This window comes from Coturnix japonica, chromosome 6 (assembly GCF_001577835.2).
Source record: "Coturnix japonica isolate 7356 chromosome 6, Coturnix japonica 2.1, whole genome shotgun sequence".
In the NCBI taxonomy this organism is placed as follows: Eukaryota; Metazoa; Chordata; class Aves; order Galliformes; family Phasianidae; genus Coturnix; species Coturnix japonica.
This window is the reverse complement of record NC_029521.1, coordinates 6862989-6882728: the sequence shown is the minus strand read 5'-3', so window position 1 is coordinate 6882728 and position 19740 is coordinate 6862989. Positions and strand designations below refer to the sequence as shown.

The following is a 19740-nucleotide window of genomic DNA, read 5'->3' as shown; positions in this document are numbered from 1 at the left end:
AAGATGCTGACAGGTACTGAGAACTTCCCCTAACAGCACCGGTCAGCAGGACGGAAGAAAACCAAAAGACTCCTCCTGATCACAATTAATGCCCTCACTCAATATCACAAAGAGAAAAGTGAAGTAAACTTTCTAATGCCTCAGCTTGCCTCCATTGGAGTTTCATTTAAAAACAAACAAAAATAAATTCACAAAAATGCAGCCACGTGGAACTCAGATTCCGTAGGAATCTCACCCACCTGTAATTACTACTGCAGTGTTTGAAATTTCCAGAGCAAGAAAACAAACAAACAAACAATAAAGAAGGAAGAAAGAAAAAAAAACCCCACTATTTTTCAATTAATTTTCTTCCTGTGATTTCCCCCCACACTGCATCATCTCCCAATTACTCTGATTTTGCTGAGTGTGCCAGTTTCTTAAAGACACAGCTATAAAATGTATGGACTAATTGTTGAGCAGAACTGAGGAGCTATTAAAACTGCAATAGTACAGCACTTCCAATGGAAGTCTATTATTTCTACATGATTGCTTTTGTACAGTCCAACTCACGCAGAGAAACTCTTAGATAAATTAACTCCTTCGTCTTGACATAAACATCAAAGGGAGAACTAGAGGAGAAGGAACGTTATTTTCTGCTGCTATTTTACACACCGTGTTTGTAACCTCCACGCACGTTCCTGGAAGTTGCAAATTGTTTAAACTGAGAAAGCCATTTGCTGTTTTATCAAGTAACACATAAAATTTGGCTGCAGAATTATCTCGTTTTCCCATTTCACGTTTCCCTGTCATTTACACGGCGGAGCGTGTTTACAGAACTTTATAACTATAATATACAATTCAGTCCTTTTTAAACAGCTCTATAAGAGTAACGTTGAAATGTACACATTTTAAAGATTACTTAGTGAACACCAAACCCTTTCCCAGCTGTTTTAAATTTCAAATTTCCCAATAAACGAGTAACATACTAAAAAAGCAAACAAGATCTGACATTATTTAGTCTAAGTTTCTAAAACGGCATAACATCTGTAGCTAAAAACAATTCTGAATAACTATATTTAACTATAGCAGTATCCTATTATTCCCAGCTCGTGTTCTTTACAGACCAAGGGACTTATGTGGGGTTCAAACATTTCAAACGTTTCTTCTAATTGTTCAGTCCTTCCAGCAGCCAAACTGCAGCAAAAAGGGGGGGAAAAAAAATCTCCACTCCTATCTTTTATATATATTCATGTGACCAACCCATGATCTCAGTTAAGTGCCACAACTGTTCATTAACACACATCACAGCCCCACAGTCAGCACTGCAAGCTTTGAAACCGTGCCAGAAGCAGGGGCTCAACAAATGGCACTTTGACCTTTTCACTACTAACTTCAATCTTTATTAAAATCTCCAAGACGTCAGCTCTGTCTCCCTCTTTTACCATCTTTCATCTGCTTCAGAAATGCCTAATATTCATTCATTAAACGGGAAAGTTTGCTACATTCTTACGTAATGATAGATCCCCTTTTCACTTGGATCGGCTGCTGAAATGCCTTTGATTAAAAAAGAAAAAGAAACGCGCCCTCCCCCTGCCAAACAACTCTAAATTCAGATTGCTCACTCATTTCCAGGGAAATCAAGCATGGTGCCTAATATTAAAAAATCCTGCAGTGTCCAGGCAAATTCCGCTCCATTTTATGTCTCTTATTAAATTCCAACCCAGTAGCACACGAGATGCTCCCCCTGCTCTTTTCTTCCCGTTCTAATTTCACATTGGCACCCTCACACCATTCGCCTGCGTGTCTGTGCGGGGACAGAGACTCATTTTTTGCCCAGCAGGGTTTCCATTCCCAAGAATGAAGCTACCAAAACCAGTGGTCCCATGGAATAAAATGGGACTAGAAACAAACACAGGCTTTGATCATTTTTATGGTGCTCAAACATAGGTGAGGGTGAGAAATCATGTCTTTTTTTGTTGGTGGTTGGTTTTTTATTTTGGTGTAGTAGTAATTAACTAATTAGATGCCAAAGAAAAAAAAAAACACAACAAAAAGTTCACACGAGTCATTCATGTGTTTTCACTCTTTGTAATATTTCTGGCACACCCCGTATGCCTCATTTCTTGCTTCAAATAAGTACTGGAAAATATGCACAGTATTTGGGACCATGGGGAATGACCCACTGATTCAAAGTTTGCTTTGTCTAAGTTTGCATTTTCCAGATTTGAAATGCAACTTCAAGGAAACTTAAAACTTGCCTGCAACCTTTAATTTCTACCAGCCTTCTCCCACGGATTATCTCCGGACCTACACGCTATTCATCTGGGCAGTACCGCGCAGCATCATCATTAGGTGGCTTAGTTGCCTGGGATACTGCCCCAGCCCCACACCGGGGAACCCGGGAAGCAGGAGCTCAAAGGGGGAAAAGTAAACAAAGTAATGAGTAACAGTTACAGCTCCTTAAATGTGTACATTAACCTGGGGATTGGGAAACTGTTTGCTTTCTAGAGGCAGTACCCTCCGACTGAAATAATGACAAATATTTTGGAAATTCCATCCCAAGCCAAAATGAAATTACTCAAGTGCACTCCACGAGAACAAAGCTTTTTAGTATACCTTCAAATGAACTCAGGTAAGTTTACAAATGGCCTACACCTAAAAGACCATTAACTGAAATTACATTTGTTTTTATTGAAAGACAGCCTCAAGTGCTGACATGTAATATATGACATGTGATACATAATAATACTCCTAAACCAGTTCTGACATAATATCTCCCAAGGCATAATAACCACAAATGACTGTTTTAGTTAAGAACTAGCCAGAAGCAAAATAGATCCATGTAAAAGTAGCTTTAACCATAAATACCTCAACAATATTTTATGTCACTTTGTAAAAAAGTTAAAGGAGACTCATAATAATTAACAACAAAAACTTCATGTTCTTTACTATTGTATGGTGGTTGTGAAACGTTATTTCATAGTCCCGCAGCTGCCAATGCTGTAAATTATGCAGGCACCAAGAAGCATTAAGGAGAAATAATAGCAATTTAAACCGAGGCTGACGTAATTCATGATAAACAGTCGCTGGAAAATATTACAATGTTGTCTTTTTTGAGCGGGTTTAATCAGAAGAATGTGACCATATTCTGACACAAACCACTTCTCCTTCTGCTGGCAGGGCAGGGAGGTGGGCCCGTCGCTCTATACCCAGCCCCACAGTGTAGTCCTGTGGCCCTTGGGCACACAACACTCACATGAGGACACTCTCGGGAGTGCTTGCTCAAAATGGTGATAATGAGAAGATGGTTCCCACAATGAGACTGCACAGCTCTGACATCATGGGGCACCACAGCTGTGTCCTCCACCACCACCCTGAGCCATGTCAGTGGGCACAGGTGCCCAAGGCCCCATGTCAAGCCCCTGGCCATGCCTGCCCCAGTTGTGCAGCAGGAGGTGGGGGCAGGAAGAAGGGGCAGCCCCTTGCCCAGCATCCCATGTCTGCTGCTTGCAGGGATGGAGCAGCACTGAGCACCCCAGCTGTGCTGCAGAAGCAGGCCTTAAAGGAGATCTGACTCTGGTTTTATGGAGTGAGAAATAGTCTATCTTAGTATTTATCCTGGTTACAGCTGTGGTTGCTGGTGAAAATGCAGAAAAAAAAAAAAAAAAAAAAGCAGCATTAGCAGCATTTGTTTCTATTGAAGTTCTTACAGACAGGAAGGTATTTTATCTTACTGTACCACACATTACTTATGCTCACTTAGCAGCCTGCTGTTAACGTTGGGTGAGATTCTGCCCTTGGTTAACTGGGGAAAACCTGAGTACCGTTTGCTGAAGTGAAGGGAGTCATTCTGGATTTACGCCACTCTCAGTGAGACAGAATGTGACCCCTTATCGGTGCCTTTCGCTTCAAGTATACAAATATTTTATGCATTTCAATGAGGGACAGAATGCAAAACTTGCAAATATTTATTTTTAGATGTATGGGGGAAAAGCAATTAGAGCTAAAAATGTTAAGAATGAAGAAATCACTTAACAGAAGCAATTATGTTGGGCATATAAACAGCTCTGCCTTCAGACATTTTATTCAAATGCTGCGGAGCACACTAGAAAATATCAATTGTTTAAAAAAACTGCAAGTATTTTTTTCACGACTGAAAAATCAATCATTATAAACAACATCTGGGGATCATTAATATCTCACTCCACAGTTGAATTAACAAAATAAGAAAAAGGTCTGACCAGGATCCAGAACATTTCCAGATTTTCTTTTTCAGGCTAAAAGCTTATGTTTGCAGAGGTGGGGTGTGAGGGGGAGGAAATGTACATTTATCTATCTACATTGTATATAGCACTATTATGCATTAATCACTACTTCCCCTCCAGCTACGTCCTGTTTTTGTTTCGAGAGAGTTAAAATTTGAGATATTTAGCTAAGCCACACTACGCAGGGCCTACGAAAAGCTGTGCATGTTTTTCAGACTCCAGGAGATGCCACCACAAAGCTTCATCTAAAGAGGCCCCAGCAACATGCTAAAAGAAAGTCTCCATGCTCTTCCTGTCACATTTGTAAATGGCACCGAGGAAAGCGTAGAGGTAAAAAGAGGATTTTAGAGCTTTTGAGTGCATTTTAAAGGGAGAAAAAGCAAGCTTAGGTTTCCACCATTACAGTGTAGGTGTCACACGGGATCAGATTCAACCGGCGCAGCACCCAACCAGCTTGAGCCTTTGCCCTGTCCCAGCTGGGCGTCCATCTGCCTGGGAGATGCAAAGGGTACGGAGACCCCTCTGTGCACAGGACATACAACATCCCAAAGATGCAAAATCAAAACAGAAAAGATAAAGAAAAGGCTCTTCCACTGTTGACCTGTTGCCTGTACAACCTCATGCTGGATGCTGATATCAAAAGGTGGGGGACTGACGGCACACTCATGGGAAACTTGTAGTTAATCACAGCTAATACCTGCTGATTAAATATCCCCATTACTTGTTAAATTACTATAAACACACAAGAGATAAAACACTTATTCTAGCCAGTTTTGGAGACTAAATGTTGAACTTGCTCTGTTCTTATGAAGAATGAAAGCCGGCTACATCAAACAGATACCAACTTTGGTTAAATTAACTTGGGACCTATTCTTGATTATTAAAATGTAGTTATGAGCTACATTGATAAAGACACTCAGCAGAGATTTGAAGCAGCAGATGGATACAGACTAAGGAAATCTTGAAGAGCAAAGAATATTAGTGTGCCTACCTTCTGGACAAGTGATCACCTAATGGGATAGGAGAAGATTAGAAGACTTGAGATTAGAAGACCCAGAATCAGAGGAAGCTCTTACTGGCCTTGCTGAGTTTCATTGATATACATAGCTTTGGAAGTAACCAAAACTGAAATAGCAGAAACGCTGACATTTTACTTCTGCTGAAAAACATAAAAAACCCCCCGAACTTTCATTCTTAAGGGTGATTATTTTGACTCACACGAATAAAAAACGTCATCAACAGTAAAACTCTGCAGTTCATTAAACTGGAAATATTCTTTCTTCTTTTTCTTTCCTTTCTTTTAAGTTTCATTCCCTGTTTTGGTTTTGTTATCTTTTACCCCATAAGCCACGTATTTTAACTATGAGTCACAAACTCATAGTTCAGATGCATAATGAGAGGAAAGACAAAATTTCAGCAGCTCCAGGAATAAAGGTACCACACCACTCCACACCCTAAAGCCATCAGCTCCCATCCCACGTGTTGTTTGCAACACACGACCTATCCCTAAACAGCCCTCTCTTCTTTGCAGCTCCACTTCCCTGGCCCACGACAAGAAAGAAGGTAAGTGCTGAAAATATCACAGCAAACTCCAGAGGTCAGGAAAATCATTCCTCACTCCAACTCATTCCCAGCAATGAGAGGATCTGCTTTTTGTATTGCTCAATAGAGAGATCTGAGCTGGTCAAAGTACAGTTAGTTTTGCTATGTTACGTTTTGAATGTAGATGGTTTTTCCCCATGCAAGCAATACATTGTTAGTTTTTTAAGAGGAAGGGGGAGAGAAGAGTAGTGGGGACAGCAACACCTCCATGCATCATTTACATAATGAGAAGTTTCTTTCTGCATTGCTCTTCTTATAGTAAAACAGAGAAGTTTCATTCTTACAGAAGAAAAAAATGGTATTAATACCACAGCAGGATGCAGTTCTCTCACTTTTTGGTATGAAATATTTTACAAAAAATTAGCCTCTACAGGAAAGTATAAAACTTTTAACCTTCTTTCAGGGGCCAACATGTGTTTACAGCACCTCAGGGACCAAATAGCTTTTTTAATGGCACACTGGACCCAGCTTGCTACAAAATTAAGCCATAATGATCAAAAATTTACCAAATATATTTTTTAAAAACCGGGAAGAAATAAAGTATTCAGTTTTCCTTCACACACACAATCAAACACATGCACACAAAATGGATGACAAGCTTCTGGTTCACCCATTGTGGGCAGGATTTACAATATTCATTCAGCAAAGCACTGTGACAAATCACATAGAGAAAGTGATAGAGCTGCAGAAACCTACCTTCACCTGACTCTCCTGCTCCCACAGCACCATGCAGCCCCAAGCCCGTGGAGTCTGTGCCAAGGGACACAGCTGTGCATGATAGGGGCCTATGTACCTCCTGCAGTGCAGCCCACAGGTGGCTGCAGAAAGAAGCCATGCTCACCAATGAGCCCTGGAAGTCTCCCCTTGTAGCAGAGCAGGTGCAGGCATGGTAGAAAATCAAGTCCCCTCCTTCAAGTCGGCAAGACTGAAAGGTTGCGTGCTGTTGTAGCAACTACTTTGCACACTGATTTCTGGCCCAGAGTCCTCAAACACATCTTCTGGACACCACGCCGGCAGCTTAGCCTCCAGATACATCTCTCTGGTCTATAACGAAAGCTATTAGGACCACTATTTTTTCATTCCTTTGGTCTTGCAGCTTATACAACAGAATCACAGAATCATAGAACTACTCAGGTTGGAAAAGAACTTAAAGATCATCGAGTCCAACCACAACCTAACTGTGCTACCCTAACAACCCTCCACTAAATCCCATCCCTGAGCACCACATCCAAACGGTTTTCAAACACATCCAGGGATGGTGACTCAACCACCTCCCTGGGAAGCCTATTCCAGCACTTAACAAGCCATCCTATAAAGAAGTGTTTCCTAATATCCAACCTAAACTTCCCCTGGCACAACTTGAGGCCATTTCCCCTCGTCCTATCACCAGAGAGAAGAGACCAGTCCTGCTTTCACTGTAAGCACCTTTCAGAGATTGGAAGAGAGCAATAAGGTCTCCTCTCAGCTTCCTTTATCCCCAGACTAAACAGCCCCAGTTCACACAGATCACTCAGCAAATGCTAGTAAATTAAATGTATTTACTAAAGTTATTCCACAACAGCAACCCCAGGGGCTGCTAACTCAAACAATTTTGACAACTGACTGTATCAGCGACCTGGAGTTGAAGAGAAACTATGACTGCTCAAATGCTGGCAGAGGCTCCAAGCCGCCAGCCCCCTCAGCAGGTATTTGGGGTGGCAGCCCATGATGGAAGCACAGCTGGAGCTGCCTGCAGCCCTGACCCCTGGAGGAAGCTCTACAACATCCATATGGGATGGCCCAGAGCAGCTGGGCCTGGAGCGCCTTACACATCTCCTCCAGCCATGTCTGAGGGGGGAGATGATGCACAGCATCTACAGACCTTTGTGATTTAAAGAGACTAAAATCTCACACTAAAAACCCAGAAGTTTCCACCTTAACTTCTGTCAATAAAACTTGATCGTTTCCTGCTTTATTTATTTTTTTGTTAACCTCAGAATGGGGAAAAAGGGTGGAGGGATGAGAAGGAATCAGAGCAGAACAAAATGTTTTTGTTAGAAAGGTGTAATTAAACCAGGGATAATACTTCCTGGAAAAACACTTCTCTCCATTAAAACTGCCTAACAAGAACAACAGCTACGTGCCACGGTGAATGGGGCTCTTTGTAGAGGTGTTTCTGGTGTCTCCTTGGTATTAGCTGTATCTTTTGCATGGTGTTCCAGTGCTCATAGGAGGTGCTGTGCTTCACACAGCAGTTTCTGAAGGAACCCTGCATCCTCATCAGAAGTTTAGGGATCTCACAAAGGTGTTTTTCATCCACACTGCCCCAAATTATGTTTGCTTTAGATTTTGGGGAGTTCCAGGTGATGGGGAAATACACAGGGTCCCATCTTCATCTTTCTGCATGCTTTTTTAATTTGCAAGTTAAAAAATACCCAAGGCCCACAAAATTAAATGGCTCTTTATGGATCACTTTATAAGCAGCTTTTCACAATTTTAGCCACATTTCTGTAACCTGGTCTCCCCCTCAGATTCAAGTGATAAATACCAGTGCCTTAGAGTAATCAATTCATCTACTATACCACCCTGCCTCTGTTTAGATCTAGCAGTCATCACTTTCCACATGTGACATCAGCCTACAAGATATCAACATAAACTGTTTGTATAATGAATTGTTGTACATTTTATTGTCCTGCCAGCAAAGAAAGGGATATAACGGCACATTGCCTGTTGCCGTCAACAAAGGTAGTATAATTGACACCGTGCAGTCTGCAATATAGTGATGGAACCATATACTGGCTAGTTTTTCCTTCTTAGCCCAGCAGGGTTTACAAATTCTACCACATCATTATTTTTGTAAAAAATATTTTTAAAGAATAGTTGATTTTTTTTTATTTCTTAATAGGCATTTAGAAAATCTGCTTCTTAAACCAAACTATATTTTAAATACACATTATTAATTTCTATGGCAAAGATTTCTGTGGCTCTGGTTTGATAATGAGATAATTGCCTTGCAAAGGTCAAGAGAATGGCATAGTTAGCTTTCAGAGACTGAACAAAGCACTTGCTATGGTTCACTGAGCGTAGTTTCTGTATCACTCCACGTCTCTTTGATTCATCTATTACTAATATTCCATGATACACTTACATTATGGATCCAACTATTTCAACAAACCTGTAATCAAGGAATGACCCTGAATAAAATACTCTGCAGAAAACAGATGGTATGCTCATCAAACACCTTCAAGCCCAAAATAACCTTTCCTGTATGAGAAGGGTAGTCGATTAAAACTCAACTTTATATTCTAAGGTAAAGCTCAGAGTAAATAAAACTCAACACGATACTACTGTGTTATTGAAACAAACTTCCTGGATATTTCATTCCTTTTTTCCACCTCCCCATCCCCAAGAGGAACCAACATTTATAGTCGTAATTCCAAGCCTGTAATGTTTGGTGTGACTGTAAGTGGACTTGACAATTTGGACCTAATTCTGTAAAAGCTCAACACCACAAAATTAAAACTCTTCACAGTAGCAACAAGCTCCAGTGACAACAGTACAGGAGTACTCTCTCCTACCTGCCTCAAGCTGCTCAGTGCATGGTACAGCAGCAGTTCTACGCCACTGAAATGCCTCAGCTCAACCTGCTGAGCTGGTGCTCCCCTCTGCTGCCGTAAGAAAGGCCTGGACTGGGCAAAAAACCAGTAACTGACATGTCAGGGTTAGGACAAAGGGGGACATTACTCTCCCATCACAGGCACTGCCGAATACCTTCTCTCTCACTCCCATTATTATGCATTAAACACATCTAAAAACTGTATAAAAGACCACACGAGCTTCCTTGTAGAGATGTATGGAGCTCACAAGAAAGGTGCAGCCCACCGCTATGCAAGGAGACTTCACTAGCATGAATCGTGGCACTCATCCATCTAGTGCTAAGGGTAATAAAACTTGATTCTCACAGCATAGGCACTTTGCTAAAGAAATTACACTGGACCCGTTACTAGAGCTGCCCTGTGTGTGCACAGAATATGCATTCTCACACACGTTCACCAGCACAAATTCTGTACTTGGGCTGACTCAACAACACAGCGCAAAGCAAAACAAAACCAAGTTTTAAATCACCTGACAGCTACTGGAGCTGCATCTTGCAGCACCCTCTTCCCAAACCACGAGGGACTGCAGACTCCCCTGAAGCAGCACAATATTCTCTATACCCTTTGAATTAAGAGATCACGTCTTAGAACTGCCCTTGCACATGGAAAATCAAACTCCTAGCTGAAACTCCTGCTGAAAAAGCTCATCTTTCAGGAAGGCCAGAAACACACAGTCTATAGGTGACATTTGTTCAAGGCCCTTGGAGCAGATGCACAGCTGATGAGTGCTCTGCAGCAGCAATGGGAAGCACAGGGAGTTTTCCTGTTTTGCATTTATTAGCATAAAGCACCAACAATGACTTTAGCAAAACAACACACACTGTAAAGCTTCTGCAAAGACATAGGCCACAGGGTAATGGTTAAGGTAGATAAATTTCAAATCCAGACAAGGGATCCTTTCACTTATACTGAGTAACTGTGCTACATACTCTGTCCATGTAACATTATCTTTGATTGTGATAAACTCAAGCTGCAAATGTGAGATCAGTAGTAGCTAGTTGTAGCTAGAAGCCTTCAGATTCAGTAGAAAGAACACATTTGGTACTTAAAATTTCAAACAATAAATAGTATTGATTCACTTTAAAGGAATCACATTTCCCCCTTGGAAATCAGTGGACACTTAACAAGAAAAATGTCTTTACTGTGTAAAAAGGAAAATAGCTGTTAAACGACTTACCGAACTCATCACATATACTCTCATTTTCTATAAGGGTTGGATGATCAAATGTATCCCGACAGTAGAAGATTTGGGGGTTCTTGCTTGTTACTGCAATGCCACCCAGGGCTAAAACGAACTGGTCTGTTAGTATCGAAGAAGGCTTGTCCTGAATGCGCTTTAACATGGAACGATAGCGACAGTACTGTGGGTAGCTGAGAATTAGCAGGTTTGAATCTTCATCATCCTCACCTGGAAGAAGAAAAGAAAAATAAAAGAGAGAATTACTCTTATTGCATCAGAAAAAATACAGAACAAGGCTGTTAATCAAACAGCTCAGAAAACCCACAGCCTGTCAAGGTCATTATCTTCTCAATATCTATCTTTTACATCATGGTGGTTTCTGAAAGAAAGGTTAAAAATAGAAATATTTTAAAATATTTATTGAAACAACTTCATCTCTGGCTTCCTGTCCAGTTCTGCCATGCCTCCCCACAAGGGACTCCACCTGGCTAAGGAAACCCCACTCTGAACAAGCTGGCCAACTGCCTGAATCAAAGTGCTCGCCACCCTTTGCCAACTTGGCTGCTTTGACAGAAATATTATCTGCCATTTTCACTCAGCTCTCTATACAGCCCCACTGAACTCATGTTGACACTACCTAATGCCTTTTAAAAATAATAACACATGAGCCCTAGAGAGCACAGCTACTAAGGCCCTTCTGAAGTGCCTGATACTGGCAACCACCAAAGGGCCCTGGACAGGAGCAGGGCTGCTCCAACCCATGCAGCGGTGTGAAGCTGCCCAACAGGTGGAGGGAGCTTCCCTCATATTAACTGCAAATGCAGCAGGACTCAATAAAACACCTACAGAGCACAATGAGCAAATGAATTTCCAAGCAGCTCATACTGTCTAAAGGTATGGTCAGAACATGAAGGAGTCCTAAGCATGCTTCTTTCTGTTCCCCTGAGCTTTACATGATATTGGGTGTAAAGGTGGCGGATGCTGAACTATCACAATCAAGTTTCATCATATGACAACCAGCAGGAAACCTAACAGCAAAAATCCAGAGATGCAAACATGAGAAATTAGTCATTTGCAGGTATGCAGCCAGTACTTAACAGCACTTCTTTTTATGCTCATTTATCTCCTCAGGTGGGGCAGCTGAACATGCCTTTCCCTGCATGCCAATGAAGACAAAGCAAGAGAGTGCGCAGCTTACATTTTCTGCTTACCCTGATTACTGAATAACTCAGCTATTTCTTCTGACGGAGACAAAAGGTCTAATATTTAATCCCATTGCTAATACCGAAATCATCTTTCTTAGCTTTAAAGTAAAAATCACTTCAGATATTGAAAGAAATGTCAGATCAGCTCTTTCCAGCTAAATACAAAGGCACAGCTCGTCTTGATTTGCGTGAGGCAATGGAAATGTTGACACACAAAAGCCTACATTTTCAGAAGTCTCTGGAAGCAGACAGACCGTCCAGAATGTCACCACTGCAGACAAATGCGACGCTGCAAAAACCTCAGCACGGCAGAGGGGCTGGGGAAGCCCAGCTTCTATGGGCACAGCTCCTGAATGCAGAACTTTGCCCACAGCCCTGAGGTAGGTGGGGAGATGAAACCACTTGTGTACCAAAGTAAGAGTAACGCATCGTGGTAAACTGCATTTACATTACTTCTCTGAGAAAGTGAAATTTCTGGCCCTAACATCTCTGTTCAGCCATAAGGATGTGGCCATGCCTCGATTTCACTAAGTGTCCCACGAGCCTCCAAAACAACGTGACAACGGCTCCTGGGATTAGGTCAGTCTCTGCTTTATTAGTAAACCCTAAAATCAGATCAGGAAAACTGTTCTAGGAATTACCAAGCACATGATCCATCCTTTAGCTCCTCCGAGAGTTTCATATACGCCTGCCTGACCGTTATTACTACTTTATACCCCTGTGTAGATAGCGGTGAGCTGAATCTGTTGATCTGACAGCGCTTTTCTCAAGCCAGGATGTGGTCAGCTTTTTAAACAGGGTACATATAAACGTATGTTCCACGAGCCTTTGTAGTAAACCATTACTTTCCAGACAAACTGCTCTCAGACCCTGCAGAGAATTATACAAACTTCCTATCCCTGCAGATCAGCATCTTAACTCAAACCCACGGCATAAATTAAAATCACGCTATTTTTCACTGGATCACTTTTACCCACGCTTGTGCAACTCCACCGAGTACTTCATGATGCATTTTTTCCTCTCCTTATTCACTCACTCTATGTTCAATAGAAAGCTCTAAGAATGAATAAAGACTGAATAAACTGAAGATTTGTTTAGTGAAAGACAAACAGTGTTCCTGGAACAAAGACTTTTTTTTCTCAGCCACACCCACACAAGAAACGAGAAATCAAAGTAGACCAATCCCTAATAAAACGCCAGCCCAAAGAAGCATTTCTCTTCTAGCACAATCTAACACGTCATTTAGCAGTGGGCTTAGTGCATATTGCTGAATATTTTTGGTAAACGCGATCAGAAGGAGTTTACTGTTAGGAGGATTGAAATGCTGATTGCATTTCATTAAAATCCAGAAAAACAATGTGATTTCTAAAATCATTTGGCTGAGGTCTTAGTAAACCACAATGCTGTATTTCTGCGTCTCACTCTGTAGCTTCAGTAAAGAAAACAAGGTAAAAGATAATACCTACAGTCTGCTGCTTGTAAGATCCCAGTGAAATGGCTCTAATCCTATGCTTATACCATAATTACTTGTTTTAATAACCCCCCTCCAATGTCAATTTTTCATTTACTTATATATTTCAGAGCTGAAAACAGAGCAACTGTAATTACTGCGCACGGTTCCGCCCCTGCGTTACCAGCACTGCCTATATATGCACAGATGTAATCCAACAGTTCCCTTTGTGAGGGGTAAAGAGAGCCGGGATTTGGCACAGCCTGGCATTTATGTTGGATTACATGTTCTTCAAGTTGTCTTTGTAAGTAAGAGATGCATGAAATGCCAAACACAATGAATCTATGCAAGAACTGACTTTTCAAATCAGCACAACCATTTTTAATATGTAATGCAAGACAATTAAAAGCCCCGAAAGAAAAAGAGCCTGCTAAAAGCATGCATTCCTAACAAATCCATCCAGAGCCAGAACTATTTACAGAAAGAACAGAGAAATACAGCAATGTAACTCCTTTTTGTTTGCTTGTTTCAGAAACATCAGAGTACAATGTTATTGCTAACCGCCATAATCTACTCCCAACATCAGCCAGAGCTTTTTTTTTTCTTTAAAAAGACCTTCACACCAGGATTTTATAGAGCTTGATGGAAAAACTATGCATGTTCCTTCCTGTACCTAATTACCTCAACTGCAAAATCTGCCAAGTATTTTGCCCTTTAGTTCCTTTAATCGTATTAGTGCAAACGCATTTGGATGCCAACAGAAACAAACATTTAAAGATTTTTGCTTAAAAGGCTCCAAATATGTATTGGGCTCTGTTAGGAAAGCACACGCTCTGCTCCTTCCCAGAAAGCAGAGAGTTATTTCTTCAGAAGAAATATGAATTTGTGCCTCTTGTAAGACTAAATGTCTAGTTTCAACCCAATTTAAGTAAAATAATGTCAATACGAACTGCTCTCACAATGATTTATGCTACCTTCTGTTACTTTATTACATTAGACATTCCTTTCTCGAAGCTTTATACTTTTCGCCGTGCTCCTAGCAACCACATAAAGGCTGAGCAGCAACTTTACGCGCCTGGCACAGCTCCAGGCTCGACTGTTATTGATAATTATATTGAAGTTTCAATTTAATTGCTACTCTGTTGTGACATGGAATATTTTTTGTAATTAGGCATTTCCCATTTTCTGTCCATTCATTTTTTTTTTTGCATGTTACTGAAAACCACCTTTCTTTTCCCAGAAAAAAAAAAAAAACCCCGTCAGAACAATGATGCAGATAAGAGTAGGTACATCTGTTACTATCATTACCAACAGTGCAGTGTGAAGAAAAAAATTCAGAGGAAAAAAAAAAAAAAACAACAAAATTGTGAATATAATTTCTCAGAAGGTAATTTTCTTTTCGGTTTAAGTGCTCTTCTTCTTCTTCTTCTTCCAGTTACTCAATGATTTCCTGTTCTAATTACAAGACATTATACAGAAAGTCATTTTTAAAAAGGAAATGTACTGGAGCAGGAGACTCAACAGCGTCATTCGCTTGCTATGGTTTGAAATTCCAAACTTTTGCATCTATTTTATAAACCCTCAGCTTTACCCGGTGCGATTTATTCTGCCCCAGATCTACCATCTCTTCCAAGGCAGTTAACACCATTGTATACATCAAAGAGGAAAACACACTCGCAGTTAAACTGCAGGCAAAAGGAAAAGAAAAAAAAAAGATCTTTCTTTTTTTTCCTCCCTGACTGTAGCTGTTAAATTGGAGGCCAGCCAAGACTGAGAGTGGAAAATATTAAAAAGTAAAAAAGGAAAATAAAAAATAAAAAAAGAAAAGCTTGTGATTAAAAAGCGAGAGAAGAGATACTCAGTCCTACATAGAAATGAACAAGCCGCAAACTATTTCATAAAAACATACAGTGACGTAAATTACACATCAGCGTTGCAGTGTTGTGGTTATTTTGAGAAATGGCTTGTACTGTAAGTCAGCTGGTAAAGCCCCACCCTTAATGATTTTGTAATTCTCCATACAGCGATCAAGCGGAGCAGTCATGAAATTGCCAAGAAGGAAAACAGACTGAGCTGCAGAGAGTTTGTAATAAAAAGATAATGTACTTTTAACATAACAGAAGTAGAAGATTGGTTTTATTAACTAAAAAAACTACTTAAAAGGTCCCAGGCTTGCCATTTGTTTTGATAAATGTTAACACAGATCTTCATACGATAAGCAATGGAAGTATCAGGGGAACCAGATAAAATGGGACAATGCTTTGCTGTGTGGGTAGCAAATTGAGCAGGGGAGTTATTTGGAATACAGAGCAAAAATGAAGGCAGCAGCAGCAGCAGCAGCAGCACAGTGTCCGTCAGCCTTCCTCCTGCTTGCTATATGAGCCACTCTGCCATCTTCCATTAGCTCCACTACTAAGGGGGCATCCCACAGGACGCGCAGATCACAATTAGTTTACCACTGCTGGTATGCATGGTGCAGCCATACCACTGCTGTGCAGTAGGTAGGGAGGGAAGGACGGCGCGTCTGGGTATGAGGAGGTACAGGGATGACGAGGGCTAGCAGTACTCAATGACAACAGCCAGGGCTCCTGCCCACTCAGAGCAGCTCACTGCCCCCAAAGCCTGGCGTGAGGCTGGGGCTTCAGCAACAAACTGAAGCACACGTGAGGGGATGCACTTAATTCCATTTGGACATATTTTATTTCATAGTATAGTTCTAGCAAATCCCTCCACAGCCAGCCAGACCTCTCCACAACCTGTTCTTTGATAAGGCTCAGATCCTTTCACTCTCTGGAGTTACTACTGCCTTGTCATCTATGATGACTAGCTCAGTCCAGAGACTGGACCTGCAGATCGAATGGCTGACATGAATGCCACCAGTGCAGCCTGCCCTGTGCCAAAGCAGTGGTTCAAACACACGCTAGAACATCCCCTCCCAGGAGGAACACTTGCCACCAACACATAAAAACAGAGGTCATCTGTGATAGAAGACTTCTGCTCTTTTAGCACTTAAGACTGACCCAGGTCTCCTTCCCCTGTTCTGTTCCTTTGGCTATGATGTCCTGAAGGACAAGCAAGAGAACAAAGGGAGATGAGATGAAGATCACAGAAACATAAAATCATTCAAGTTGAGAAAGACCTCTAAGGTTATCTAGTCAAACCATCAGCCCATCACCACCATACCCATTACACTACATCTCTAAGAGCCACATCTACCCTTTTCTTGAAAGTCCTCCACCTTCCTGTGCAGCCTGATTCAGTGCATTACCACTCTCTGACAATAAATTTTTCTTCATATTCAACCTGTGCACAGCTAAATGCAACAGCAGCAGGTTGGATGGGAACATCTCAAGCATGCCCGTTCTACTAACATCCCAAAGGCCACAGCACAGCTTGCCAGCAGGCAGAACAAGCTTAATGCACAACCCAATCCCTTCAAAAAATCCAGGAGCAACAGAAATAGCACAATACTGCAAGAGTACCAAAGAAGAAACTTTGTGTTTATGACTTTAAAATCTCTAAGATAAATCTCAAAAGGGGAACACCTTTGCAGATCACCCTCCAGTCTCAAACCAGCCAAATAACCCCTATAATTACCCAGATACTGCAGCTGGCTGAGAACCAATGGCAACTCTCACCTACTTCTCTGGGCACTCTTCTGAGTGATAGGATTGTTCCTCAATGAAACAACCTCCAGGACTGCATTATGGCAGGCTCCTTGCTTGACCCTGATGCACCTAATCCTCTGCACAGAGGCAAGGCTCAGAGCTGCAGCAGGAATCCATGCGCCCTCACACCAGGATGCTGAAGCTTGGGTCACTGCACCACCACCAAAAAACCACTCCCGAGTGTTCTGGCACACTGACCCCTCTTTCCTTGGGGATCAGGAGGACTTAGGAACTGCAGCTTGTCCAAGGCACCTGCCTTTTCATTCCCACAGTCCCTGTTCACTCAGCAATGCCACTTGGTGCGCCTTGTCTGGCTAATTAGTAACAAGATCTAAAAATATTAATCTGAGAATCATATTTCACTCACAGATCGAGACAAATACAGTAACGATTTAACCCTGTGACACGGGACTGAAAATCTGTGTTTTTAGGTTTAAAACACTTTGAGTAAATTAATGACACAACAGGGATACTGCTTTGTTAGCAGGACCCACTTGGCTTGCTTTGAGAACCCCACTCTATTTGAATGCTAATGCAATCAAGAACAAAGGCAACGTGTTGCAGGATATGGAACACAGTGATTACATTTATGTTTACCAGATAATGATGATGTTAACAAGTTGCCTGTAATTCTTACCTGGATGTCTGCCTGCCTGATTTTGCTTTCATACTGATCAAAAGGCAAAAGCTATTTTGCCAATACACAGAATACCAGACACAGCCTTCCTACACGTATCAGATATTTCTTCCCTTGTAAGGAGGAGCCAGAGCTAATTCTGAGAATTTTGTGCCACTTCCCCAGCTCTCTGTTTTCTGTCACAAAGCCAGAAGAGCAGCAATGGTTCAGACAATTCCTAACATTAGTGTTACATTTGAAAGAGAGGACTTACAAACCTACTGGAGATTGTAACTACTCTTCCACCCAACAGCAAAGCAGTCCCCGATAAAACAAACAAACAAACAAACAAACAAACAAGCCAGCAACATGTCATGTGTGTGCAAAGCACATGATTGAAGAACATTGTACAGTCAGTGATGTGGACTGGATTTGCTCTAGTTCTACTCAGTGGGGACAAAACAGGGCATGTTCATCAGTGACTGACAGTAGGTCCATATCATTAAATCTTTCATAATATTTATCCCATCAAAGCACTTTGAGTTCAACCCCTACGTCTGACTTTGAAGAAGGCAAAATAAATTCAGTAAAGTGTCCAGGCGGACTTTCAGTGCCCTTTTCCATACCCTGATGCAATACTCAGCTCCACATAACTGCGGCTCCTGCTCTGCTCTCCCCAAGCCCTCCTGTGCCATAGGAAGCAGGTTTATGAGGTGTTTCCAGGCTCCAAAGAAGAGTGACTGACAATAGTCATTTCCAGCTTTATAGAACCCCTCCATCCACAGCCCTCAGACTCCTTTATGGAGATGAGTAAAAATTATTATCCCCATTACGCAGGGAGAGAAACTGAGACAGAGAGAGTTTAAAGAATTTATTCCACAACATCTAGCAACTTAGAGACCAATGGAGACAGCAAACAGACAGCAGAAGTCCTCGCTGGCAGGGATTTCTGGGTAAGGAGAGTTTTCCTAAGTTTCCTTGAAAGGGAAGCGACCATCCCAGCCTCCTGCCTCCACCGGAGCAGGGCAAGGACCAGGGCAAGTTCTGTGCTGGGGCATCTCTGCTGCTGCTCCCCTTGGCCCTGCATGCCCACCCCAGCCACTCCTTCAGGCCAGGAGCATCCTGTGCTGCTGCCTGGCCAGGATCACCCCTGCACAGACGTTAGTGGCACTGAGCCACTGATGACTGCAATGACAGCAGCTGGAGGAGGAGGGGAACAGGGCCAGGGACATGGCTGAGGTCAGGGCTTGGCCTTGAGAACCTCTTCCTCACCACCCAAATTTCCCTCCCTGCTTGCTCCGCAGGGCACAGGAGCAGGTCAGTCCATGGCCAAACAGCCACACATCACTATGGAGAATGGCTCTGATGGTTTTACACTGCCCTATTAGCTGTCTAAAGCAGATGGAGAAGGGGGAAGGGGGAGACTGGTAATATAAGGGAGCACATGCTGCCTGTCCTCTTGAATGTTCTGGGTCATGTGGACCCAGGTTGAATGTGCATCAGCTTTAAAACAAGTATTTATCCTGGTTGTCGTGGTTACTGATAAGCAGCTTCAATTCTGCTGATAACAAAAATAAGAAAGAATTAAAAAGGGGAGGGGAGCACAAAACATAATTTGGTAACGTGGCGAAGCCAAGAAGAGGAATTAAATCACATTAAACAAGCCAAGTGTACTGTAAATGGTTCTGCCTTCCTATTTGCTTTTAAATCATCGAAGAATCAAATATGGCAGCTGCCTCAGTTTTAACAAACAAACAGTGAAAATCCCTTCTAATAACGAAAGGAAATAATGATATACTTTCCTTTCGCTGCATTCAAACATAATTTAATTTTCCTGAGGTGAGATTTGCACAGGGAACAATCAGATAATAAGTGTTATCATTCTCATAGACAAAACTGAACCAGCACTTTGCAATTCAAAGTGCTATTTGATGCACCGTTTTCAGCAATCTCTGAACACCATCCAACATACCACTGTACTACGCTTCAGTACTTACAGGCAGACCTGCTCCTGAAAATACTCAAGCAAGAGAGAGTACAACAAGCACAAGCATTGCACTGCTGCTATGGCTGCAGCTCCACGCTCCCTGAAGAGTTCTCATGAGCAGGTTCACAACCAGGGACTTCTCCACCTTCTCTT

General features: G+C 41.9%; 1 protein-coding gene across 8 annotated transcripts in view; it reads right to left on the bottom strand.

The window, feature by feature from the left end:
• The window catches only part of ARID5B (AT-rich interaction domain 5B), a 142804-nt gene that overhangs the window by 56716 nt on the left and 66348 nt on the right, over window positions 1-19740 (bottom strand). For all 8 annotated transcript variants that reach the window (XM_015866225.2, XM_015866230.2, XM_015866226.2 and 5 more), the window contains one exon: window positions 10659-10889. In XM_015866225.2, coding sequence (XP_015721711.1) covers window positions 10659-10889 — 231 coding nt within the window. The remainder of the gene's footprint in view (window positions 1-10658; window positions 10890-19740) is intronic.